Consider the following 12,037-nt stretch of genomic DNA (forward strand, 5'->3'; position numbering starts at 1 on the left):
GAGTTTAATTTTATTTTTATTTTTTCCTTCAAAGGAGTACGTATAATAACATGATTGTGAAGTCACGCGATATTAATCGATATATAGTATGAACTACCTTAATTACTTATTTCGAATATTTTATTATTTTTTAAGATCACTTTTTCTTTGGAGTTGGGAAGAGATTTTAGGGACCTATACCGACATCGGCATACATCAAATTTTATTTTAAAAGTATCACCAGACATAGCTAACAATTCTAAGGTTAATCTTGGAGCGGCAGGGCGCTGAATAGATCTATAAGTTTTTGAATTTTTACATTATACACAATGTACATTTTGTGGATCTGCTTGTGCATTGGAACAACTTCGTCATGAAGTCCGCTACCGAATAAACTTAAGAATTACACTTCAATTAAATGTTTGAATTTTGCAAATATTCGCCGACTTGTTCACTGAACATTGCTGTGCTAGAAACTATTAACAATTAAATTGGCAGTAGCCACCAACTACTTACTAGTTTCGGCCATGAATCCAACTAAAATGGTTGCTGGCGAATTATTAAGTTATTGTTCATAATCCGTTGGAGATAACTTTTAAGCAGCTTAGAGTGCAGGCAGTCGCCACTTTTGAATTATACACCTTAGTCTTAGCCATAGACGAGACTCGCAACGTAGCAGTTTGAGGTTGAAAATGTGCAGCCTCACATTGACGGCTGACAGTTTAAATTTGAGCGTTCGGTGCTGTAATTCGAGTGGAAAGTCGCTTGTTGCCGTTGCCATCTCGTAGACAATGGGTCCCAGATTTGCAGTTGACGTATCTATGTTTATATGTATCTTGCAGATACTTTTCCCCCGCCTTTAGTGAAACTGTAGCGTGTAAACTATGGCGTGCATTGAATTTCACTTTTGTGGCGGCTCTGATGGCTGCTACTGTGCTGAGATTTATATGGATTTGCATTGTTTCTTCTCTCTCTCTTTTTTGAGACAATGGCTTATGTACATTGCTCCTTCGCTTGAATTAGCTATGAGTTTCAGGTTTCTGTTTGCCAATTTGCTTCTGTTAAAGTGGCCTTTTGATTGGAACAGAGGGAACCTAAATTTACGTTCGTATGCCTCTGTAAGTGAGAACTTTTTCCCTCCTTTTTATACCCTGTACCCGTAGGGTCAAAAGGGTATATTAGGTTTGTGCAAAGTATGTAACAGGCAGAAAAAAGCATCTCCGACCCCAAATAAAGTATATATATTCTGAATCAGCATGACGAGAGAAATCGATCTAGACATGTCCGTCCGTCTGCCCGTCCGTCTGTCTGTCTGGATGAACCCAAGGATCTCAGAAACTATAAAAGCTAGAATAACCAAAGTTGGTTTCCAGATTCTCCTAGGTCCTAGAAAGGACGAGTTTATTTTATTTTTTGGAATTTCAGGGTATTTCACTGTCGGGCTTGCTCGACTGTAGCGTTCTCTCTTGTTTTAATAAAAATTACATCATACTTACTATTATATGGGACACTTTGTTTCCATTCAAAATCTTGATTAGTTAGATAAACTTAGTATCGATCTAACGACCTTTTATTTGTACCACCGAATATGTACGATACCAAACAGTCTTCAACTATTTGTAGCACTGTGAATTTTTTAATTTTATTTGATCGATGATTAAAACTGTCAACACCTCCGAGCAGAAGCGCTCTAATATTAACCGTGACGTGGACCACGACTCACTTTTATTTGAAATTAAATTCAATTGGCTTTTCCAACGCTTGGAACCAGCAACAATTTCATATCCTCTTGCAATTCTTTCAGCTCGCGCAGCATGCATCGAGCTAGGTTTCCTTCCGGGGTAGCTATAGGCTCATACAACAGCATGCGCAAGGATTCGCGAAGCATTATTTCAGTTCTCTGTAGTTCTGCCTATAAACAAGGTTCTCATTTATTGGCAATTTTATCAAAGGAATAGGGTTAGATAACCTACCAGCAGTTCGTCAGCACCATACTCCTGCTCACTGTATAATTTTCTGGCCAGCTCCGCTTGCGTGTTTGCCAACTCATATAAAGCAATAGCCTTCAAACGGGATATGCCTGGCTGTATTACCTTCAGAACTAGCAGTATCTCCTGACATAGGCGTATCTTTCGCTCATATACTTTACGGCTGGGGCGATGGGCCATATTCTGCAATATCTGCCTCAATATGGCGGCTATGTTTTGCTTCAGATCGAGCATAACATAATGATTGCCATGCAGCAGACGACTCAGCTTGGCCAGCAGCAATTCATACCGATAGATGTCGTCCTTGGCATGAAAAATCTCCTCTTTGGCCCGTTCCAGCAGATTTGCCACGAACTCCGGCTTGAGCGTGTGCTCCGCATTGAGCAGACACTGCCACACGCCCGAGCCTGGCTGACGGACTACATACCCGCCGGGGCAGGCGCAAGTGGCGCAAACAAAGCTGCTCAGATGTGTGCCCAATTCAGTGGGGTCCAGACACCGGGCGCAGTTGCAGTCAAAGTATTTGCCCGTTTTGAGAATGTGTCGACGCTCCTCTGTGCCCAGCAAAACGTTGGTGTAGCAATAGTAGAGTATCTCTCCAGCGGCTATGAAACGATTAGCATAGATCTTCAATCGTCGCTCATCGTCAATGGCGGCCATCAGATTGGGCATACAGCTATGTGAGAAGAGTCCGGCTCGGACGTAGAGCGCACGCATGGCACTTTCACGCTCCGGTGCTCGTATCTCAAATGCATTCACATCCAAAATGCCGAGCAATCTTTGCAACAGATCCGCATTCACCTGATCCCCATTGCGAAAGTGCGCTAACAATCCTGCTGCCTGCAATGGCGCCACTACCTGCTCCTCGTAGTTACACCAAATCTCCGAGCCGCGTCTGAGCTCAAGATGTGCTTCCATTTGCAGCATTTGCTCGAACTGCCTCTGCTTCTCCTGGCTCTCTCGCAGCAACAGACACTTAAGGGCCAAACCAATTTCCGCGTGCGTCTGCAATTTTTGTACATCCTCTTCCTGCTGCAGCTGAGCCTTGAGCTCGGCCAGACGTGTACAATCAAAGGTCTCGTGCTGGGCACACTCGTCGCACAGTGACAACAGTTGGCACTTGCTGGCAACATCGAGACAAATTGTGGCATAGATCGAAGAAAAAAACCAACAATATTCAAGCTTACCTGCAAAATGTGTTCGTCAACTTGTGGCAGTTAGAACAGCGTCTGTCGCCCACATTGGGCAGCACCAGTGTTGGCTCTTCCAGCAGCAATGTCTCGCCGGCCTTAATATTGGTGGCAGCAACCACAAATCTGAGCAATTTCAGGTAATAGTTGTTAGGGGAGATTGAACATTAAAATAACTGTCCTTTTACACACCTGCCCAGCATTTCATTCTGCTTGATTTCACACTTCTTCGCAAAATCCTCCGTCACGCAGGCCATTTTATATAAGTTGCTGCTGCTATTGTTTCCCTTTATCTATAGTTTTTTGCTAATGAGATGCTACTTGTCGCATGCGTTGTTGCCAATTATCGTGCAAGTACTGCTGGCCACGTTGAAGAGTTTGCATCGCCCAGCACTCGGAGCGCCGAAGTCTTCTCAAAATGCAACTCGCCCTGGGACGGTACGACTTGCTCTTATTTGATTCGCATTTGTTATTTATATTTAGAGACAATACTTTATTTATTTCTTGGTCAATGATTTTTCTGGTAGCTGAGCAAGCCATAGTCATTACAGTCTGCCAACGGTTCTTCGGTTCGCCGAGGCGTACTCGCATTTGTTTGCTGTTGAACTACAGACTGACTACAGATATGAGCATACTACTAGAAACAGTTCGATTTATGCGAACCAACCAACTATAATTTGCAAAAATTTTACATTCTTCTTTTTAAAGATGAAACTCTTGAGCTTTTCAAATACCTTTAGAAATTGCATGTGTCCCCACCATCATCTTTTTCCATTGCTTCTAAAAGTTTTGACAGATCAATGCAATTTCAAAATATGAATGCAAGTTGTTACTTCCTGATTCACCTCCACGACCCCTCTATTGTAAATTTTCTTCTACCTGTAATTTAAATCGTAAAGTGTGGGAAGGAACTCTTTTCTTTTAGGTACAGCTATCATACTCTATACAATTCCATAACTTTCATAACAAACAGTTTTTTTAACGCTCAATGCATTTCCGCCGACTTCAAATTGGTGAAAGGCCGGCGATTAACTACTAAGTAGTGGCAGCTTTAATGTGTGTACATTGCTCACTTCCATACCACCGTCCATTAAGTTTATCTTTTGTTTGTCATGGAATGGATAAGCTATGGTAGAAACATTTGAGAGGTAGTAGCCAACTTCGACGTCATAGCTCCCTCCCCATGAACAATTGGACATTCCTCACACGCACGCTAATCAAATTGACATGTCTTAACTACTAATAACTAGCCAAGCACCCAATGCTCGTTGGCCACTGAACAACTTACCACAACACGATCAACACGCCCGAAATTGACACGCGCCCACGTACATACGTAATTAGAACATTATCAACGAGCAACTATAAATTATGTCTGCTTGCCGGCAATAACTTCAAATGCTTCATTTGGCCATGTTTAAAAAGGTCTGACATACATACAGATGCTTTTAAAACTGACAACAAATTTGACAGCTTTGAACGAATTGCGTGTCATGCGGAACTACTTATAGACCTTATAATGTAGGTAACTCAAATGCCGCCTTGCCCCCACCATCATTGCTTTAGCACTTGAAAACGTGTGTCGTGTACACATATCGTTATTGTTATTATTATGGAATTGAATTCAATAATTTGGTTTTGACACCGCACGACTGCCTGGGCGGTCTCTTTCAAGCTTATGCCCATACATATTAACATTCGTCTGTGCCTATTTTGTTTTGACTGACATGAAACTGTCAAGGGAGACATCATTCCATGGACTATTTGTTTCAGTGGTTGACGCATGAATATGTATGATAATGTTTATACTATAATAGGGCCATTAAAGAAACTCAGAATCCGACCGATGTACACAACGGCTATTATATTCATTCATACAATATAAGACCTAGTTCCTGGAAATTAAACCTCGTAGCACCATGAATAAACATTGGAGATGTTTTTTCATTAACTGATTTTTTTAGAGTTTTTCTCAATTACTGCTGCGAATTGTCAGAAACTAAATCTATTAATGAGTTATATTGAAGCTTAAATAGGCAGCCCGGGAATATGTTTCGACCTTGTCTATAGCACTTGAATAATGCGATGAAATCAGTGCTTTATAGATATGTTATACGAGCATATTCATGGTTATTAGAGCTCGATTTTGAAAACTACTATAACCTCATACATCCATCAATCAAATCCAAGTATAAAACAATTCGCTAGTATTACAAGTAGTATTATTTCGATGAACTGGCCAACTTCCTCAATGTAAACCGCCCCCTTGATAAGTGTTACATACACACGATTGTCATGGCCATTTAAAATGTTTGCCGCCATACGCAAAATTAATCTTCTTTGATGTGCTTGATTGACTTTAATATTTTAATTAATGTGCGGTCAGTGCGTAAATCTTATTACGGGTACTGTTGCTGTTTTTGCATTTGCATTTACATTTACATTTTCTCCACTAACTGCTTGTAAAGTGTTTTGCTGTTTTATTGCATTTGCACTTTCATTTAAAAAATGCTTCAGCCGGCCATGGGACAATAATATGAAAAAACAATAACAAAAGAAATCATTTGTGTGGCAACGAATGGAACGGCGGATAAAATATATTTAAAAGCTTAATTAATGTGCCATTTTTTGTATAAAGTCGACTACCGCTTGCCAGCGATCAGCTTCGGACTTAGCTTTGCAAAGGAATGTCATTAGCTTAAAAAAAGAGCAGTACGCGTGTTCCGAGAGTTCAGTAAGCCGGGTTATATATGTGTGTATATACTATACTTGTACATGTACATACATATATCAGGTAGCTAAAGTTGTTTACCCAATTTGTTTCGAATGTATAACCCAGTTTTATCACAGCCTTAATTGATTTTGAGTGGTTAAGAATTGTTGTGGGGCGCCTACGACTAAAAACCCATATATATTTATTCATAAGTATGTATGTATGTAGGGATGTATATTATGTTCGTATGTACATACATACGTCTATGAGCGCAGCATGTGTGGTGTACTTATAACACTTTTTAAGAGCCTTACTATATGTGTGGGCTGCGACCCGTTTGGCTGCTGGCCTCATAAATATCGACACTGAGTTATGTGCAAAAAGTGCGCAGTCTCGGGCACACACACACACACACACACTAACACTAGTAGGAGATTGGTGTGGTATTTTATAAATGGCCAAATTGGCGCAAAATGTGTTATTAATGAGCTACCCTAGTATTTGACATTTTAATTGAAAATACCGCACGAAAATTAATGTGCAATTACAGCAATGCCTGCACAAACGCGTATACTCGCACATGAAATGAAGTAAGTATGTTAATATATCTGAAACTGAATGCTCTTCAATAAAATGACTCTATTAGCATTTCGATTTCGTTTAAATATGCAGCACTTTGATTTGGAATTGTTATTCACTTCGATTTTATCTATTGTATGATGCGGTCCACATTAAAACAAAAAGCGCAGACAAGCAGCAAAGCACAGCGGAGTGGAAAAACAAAAGCAAACTTGTCGAAGCACCGGAATTTGAAAACAAACAAGCTTTAATTTATTTGAAATAAATCTGATAAAAATTTGATGTGCTGCAGTTTCGTGAATGGTTGGTAAATTAGACTGGCCAGCACTTTAGATACAATGAAAAAATATATAGAAAATCACTGACGTCTAAGTTAGTTTGAAGCTGATTTGGGGGCACAATATTCAGGTCTTTTTAATAACTAATTCAAAACTTTATTTGTTTTCATTACAGGTAAGCTGACTCTGCAAATTTAAAGAAAGCCTAAACCAAGGTAATATCAACAACTTAGTCTTACTTATTAAAAAGAAAGAACATCAACACCAACAAAAGAAAAACACATAAGTTACTAATGGGAAAAGCAAGTGCATTAAACAAATATTCTAATATTAAAATATTTCTAAAAATATATTTACCTAACGCTAATAAACGCTTTGACAAAAGTTGACAATTGGTCCTAGATCTTACCTCGCTATTTAACTAGGAGCTGTTGGTTTGCTGCTTTTAGTATTTATTACTTTTTTTTTTAACTAAGAAATCATTTTCCTCAACAACAACGTACTTTGCTTTCTGTCGTTTATCATACTACCATTAGTACTGACATTTAGAAAATATTATTCTTAAAATTTGAGGGATATTAAATATTATTCTTAATATTTTAGGGACATTCATTTTTATAGTGAATTTAGCGAATTTAGAATAATATCTAGAACAGTAAAATGCATTCTTTTATGTATCCTTTAAGGTATGTCTATAAAGCTTCAACAGTTGTGCTTGGTAGGATTTTGAAATTATTGTCAAGTGCTGTTTTTAACTTGAACATCGAGTTCCATATAAAATTCATTCCAGACTGCTTCTGGGTCTGTCCCTGCGTCACAAGGTGATCCAGTTGGCCAGCTGATACCAGCAGCCACCATATTCATACAAGTATATACTATATACATATGTGAGTTTTATGGCCCAATATGGCGACAGGTGGGCTTCATGCATATTTATAATTTCACATACAGCTTCCTATTTGTATTAATTTTTATTGACTCTTATGTGTTGTTTGTTGTTAGCACTTTTATGACTTATTTTAAAGCAAATCAAACATGCACGGGCAGCAATTAAAAATGTATAAATGTGAGCAGTATGAGAACGGTCCCCACTGAGCCCTGGTGCTCTGTTAATTGTAATCTAATTTATTATGTACCCCGGAGTTTGCGCATGAAATGTTATGGCAGTTTTATTTTGCTTCAAATTAAACTTGGAGGTTACCAAAATGTTAGTTAGTTAGTTTAAACAAACTTCAATTGCTGTTAGCGAACGAAATACGTAGCACAGCAAATTCGTACAGTTCATTTAAATTAATAAATTTGTTTACTGAAACGCCAAAAATGTTGCTCCAACAGCTGCTGCCACAGAAACTATCATTCGTCAACATCCACTTAAAACTTCAGGCAACTCATTGCTGAACCCCAGTTTTTTTTCGTCCCCGTCCATATGCCCTCGAGTGCTGTCAGCTTTGTTGTTGTTTAGCCCCCTTCCATTGCTTTTGGCGCCCAGCTTTCCGTTGCTCTTTAAAAATGCATACAAGTGACGATGTAGAATTAAAAAACTTTAAAGATTACGAACTGAAAACTGTGATGTCCGCAATGAAGTGCCTTCTAAATTGAATGTCTTTGTCATGCACAGCTTTGACATTTTCAGAAATCTAACTTATACTTATATTGTGGGTGTATGTAGGATATATGCAATTTTAAATGCTCTCCAGCCTTACATCAAAATATTGTGTTAGGAGACATTTTAGGCCATGCTTAAATACTGTATACCACCACTCCTAAGCATAAGCTGCTTAATGGCTTAAGTGGGGAGAAAGGATTAGTGCCAATGTAGGTGAAACGATAATTTTAAGCGTACATATACTCGTATGTACTTACATATGTACTTGAATTGAAATTAAGAACATTATTACCGCAAAATTGAGTCTTGTCTTGCCATTTGTAAGCTTCGTTATTATACTCTGTACATGAAATGTACAAGAGTATATTAGGTTTGCGGGAGCTGAAAAATGTAACAGGCAGAAGGAGGCGTGGCAGACCCCACAAAGTATATATATTCTTGATCAGCATGACGAGACGAGTCGATCTAGCCCTGTCTGTCTGTCTGTCCGTCTGTCCGTCCGTATGAAAACCTGGATCTCAGAGACTATAAGAGATAGAGACACCAAATTTTGCACGAAGATGCGTTATGTGTGTATTCTATACGAGTTTGTTTTATTTTTTTGATTTTCCCCCCCACTTCCCCCCTATGGGGGTTTTCCCGATTTTCCATTTGTATAATCGCCTATATCTCGGAGACTATAAGACCTAGGAACACCAAATTTTAGTCCCAGATGCCTTATGTGAATACGCAGAAAATGTATATTTTGGAATTCCCCTCCCTCCCCCCTCTACCCCGCAAATCGTAACTCCCGTAATTCTTGGAATTTCGAACTAAAATTTTGGAAATACCCCCAGTTAGTTATTATGTGTCCGTATGCCAAATTTCATTATGATAGACCGATTTAACAAGAAGTTATAGCCATAAATATATTTGCTGATGCAGCGCTGCTGCAGCGCTGCTCAAGCGCTGCCCGCGGCTGTTGTTGATGTTGCTGTTTGGTTGACTGCGAAAATGCTTACACAGACACGAATAGATGCGCATAGGCATACATACACTCACACAGACGCAATTGCTATGTAAATGTGCAATTATACACCCTTTACGTGAGTTCGAATACCGAGAGAGGTAAAATCGATCAAATTTTTTTTTTATTTTCTTAATTTTTTTTATTTTCTATAATTATTGTAAACATATGTACAGAGTATTTCAAAGTCGGGACACCCGACTTTAGCTTTTTTACTTGTTTATAAGAGAGTTAGTCCCTTTTTATACCCTGTACCCGTAGGGTACAAAAAAGGGTATATTAGGTTTGTGCAAAGTATGTAACATATAGAAGGAAGCATCTCCGACCCCATAAAGTATATATATTCTTGATCAGCATGACGAGAGAAATCGATCTAGACATGTCCGTCCGTCTGTCCGTCTGGATGAACGCGAGGATCTCAGAAACTATAAAAGCTAGAATAACCAAAGTTGGCATCCAGATTCTCCTAGGTCCGAGTAAGGACGGAGGAGTTTATTTTATTTTTTTTAATTTTCCCCCCCTTCTCCCGCTACAGAATTTCGTCAATAGCGTCCACATTTCAAATGCTACCTAAACCAAACTTTGCACACATAATTTATATATAATTGTCTACTGTTGTTCAAATTTATTCAATTCGGTCAATTCTAAGAAAAGTTATTAGCAAAACAAATTCTCGCCAGTACAACCCCCCCAAACTGCAGCAACAAGTTCGCTCTTCTTCTTCCTCTTTTTGGGCGCATATAACTCAGTGACGAAAGTTTATCTGGGTACAGGGTATTACACTGTCGGGCTTGCTCGACTGTAGCGTTCTCTCTTGTTGATTTTAAAATTAATTTGGAATACAAGAGAGGGTGCATTGTTGTCGTTGTGGCTGCTCTGCCTCAACTCTGTACTGCATACAGCATAGTAGGTATGTAATTGTAAAAAAACATCGATGTATCAAGCACCGACGATGTTTTTACCACAATGCATCGATGTTTTCCGATGGTTTTTTGCTAACGATGCATCGTTGATCCATCGATGTTTGTCCAAACATAGAACATTATTCAAGTTTTGTTGGGCGGTCACATTTCTATGTGTGGTTTACCAAAGAAGGTACATATATTTGTTCTATAAAATATTTGGTGTTTTCTTTAAAATGTGTATTTTGTAATACAAATTTTAGGTTGTTAAGCATTTGATCTTCATTTTATTTCGTATATAATGTCACACCTAATATGCTTAATAGGCGAAGCTGTAACGCGTCGTTGTTCTTAAAACTATATGTAATCCGTTTTTTTAAGTAAGCCATACAAGTTTATCAAAAATCAATATTACGAGTACTTGATGGACAACATTAAATAAAATACTATGACAGTGCCTCTTGATATATAAACATTTTAAATTTCAAATATCTCTGTTGATTTTCGACATACTTTCTTCGTCAGTTAAATAGAATCCTCGGTGCAAAGATTCATTGCGAGTACACGTTTTAGCGAATGGTATAAAACAATCCCATTATTATTTAAAAGTTATAACTTCTTTACCTACATTCTATCACATTATTGTTTTAAATGTCGTAAGATAGAATTCCAAGGTTCTACATTTTACTTCGCATAATCCAGAGCGCACATGCTCGTACACGAATATGGCGAAAATGTATTGTGGGAGGGCGATGCCCGTCACTGACATTTGACAGGTTTTTGGACAACGTTGAGCTAATTTAAGCGTGGAAATGTCATTCATCAACAACATGTTGGTTTTGTTTAATGCTTCTAACTGAGAACGTGGCGGACTAATTTCACGACGAAAACTTTGCGTCAGCTTCTTGTATTAGATATGTACGTATGTATGTGTGTAGCTAAATGCTAAGCTTTATGTACTAGAAATAGCTTTAAAAAATGAACATAGAATGCTTCCGGTAAAAATTAAAACAACAACGTTGTGTACACATGTACGTATGTATGTATGAATATACATATGTAGATAAGAGTATGTATTGAAGAATCAGAGGCATTAGCAGCTGTTGACTCAATGATCGCCGCTAAGGCAGCTGCCGTCCGCAATCAATTTTCATGGTTAACCGAAATGTTAGGGCGACAGGGGCGCTTAACGCAGAAATGCTGCTCGGAGCTAATGACAAGGTAAATAAATCTTGAAAGTTCGTGTAAAATATGAAAAACAAAAAGATAACATGCTCCGATATGAAGAAACAAAAAATAATTTTTAAAAAAACAGCACCCAACTCAATTAGCAGCTGCTGTCACTGAGAGACTTCAGAATGCCCCATTTAGTTTTGGAGGCGCGGACAGCCTGTGTGCTGGTGCTAATATTTGCTAATAAACTCTTGCCACTTTCTCCTAAACAAACTGGCAAGCGACTGTGTATACACCCGCTTCAAAAACAATTAACCGCTACACGTCAAACACGGCTGACACTTATTCGCGTAATCTTTCAATCAAAGTTCGTGCAGCCCTCGGGGTATAAATCAATTGAGTAAAATGCAGCTCCAAATAATCAAAGCAATCAAAATGCGATCGGAAGAAGAGTGAGCCACTAGAGTAGTCGGACAGAAATAACAGAAAAAACAGCAAAAACAATAACCAATAGCACCTGTCAAAAATGAAATCGAAAATACATAATTAATTTTAAATTAATACGAAACACAACAATGACTATTTTTGTTTTTTGTTGTGCGATTTAAATTAAACATGCAAGC

The 12,037-nt window shown here is 38.5% G+C and overlaps 2 protein-coding genes across 4 annotated transcripts in view; one reads left to right on the top strand and one right to left on the bottom strand.

Moving 5' to 3' along the window:
* Window positions 1-12,037, top strand: part of LOC115625246 (RNA-binding protein Musashi homolog Rbp6) — a 160,879-nt gene that overhangs the window by 73,561 nt on the left and 75,281 nt on the right. The window lies entirely within an intron of this gene.
* LOC115625248 (SET domain-containing protein SmydA-8) lies at window positions 1,518-3,466 on the bottom strand. Its single transcript, XM_030520241.1, has 4 exons — window positions 3,350-3,466; window positions 3,155-3,283; window positions 1,953-3,090; window positions 1,518-1,891 (listed from the first exon to the last, which is right to left on the bottom strand). The coding sequence occupies exons 1-4, from the start codon at window positions 3,412-3,414 to the stop codon at window positions 1,721-1,723; spliced, it is 1,503 nt and encodes a 500-aa protein (XP_030376101.1). The 5' UTR covers window positions 3,415-3,466; the 3' UTR covers window positions 1,518-1,720.

The sequence above is a fragment of the Scaptodrosophila lebanonensis genome, unplaced genomic scaffold (genome assembly GCF_003285725.1).
Source record: "Scaptodrosophila lebanonensis strain 11010-0011.00,11010-0021.00 unplaced genomic scaffold, SlebRS2 tig00000072-arrow-pilon, whole genome shotgun sequence".
Classification (NCBI taxonomy): domain Eukaryota; kingdom Metazoa; phylum Arthropoda; class Insecta; order Diptera; family Drosophilidae; genus Scaptodrosophila; species Scaptodrosophila lebanonensis.

Coding starts and splice junctions, on each gene's coding strand:
- LOC115625248 (XM_030520241.1), bottom strand. CDS start 3,414: ATGGCCTGCGTGACGGAGGATTTTGCGAAGAAGTGTGAAATCAAGCAG. Junction 3,284..3,349: donor CAGAATGAAATGCTGGGCAG/GTGTGTAAAAGG, acceptor GAAATTGCTCAG/ATTTGTGGTTGCTGCCACCA. Junction 3,091..3,154: donor TTGACGAACACATTTTGCAG/GTAAGCTTGAAT, acceptor CGATGTTGCCAG/CAAGTGCCAACTGTTGTCAC.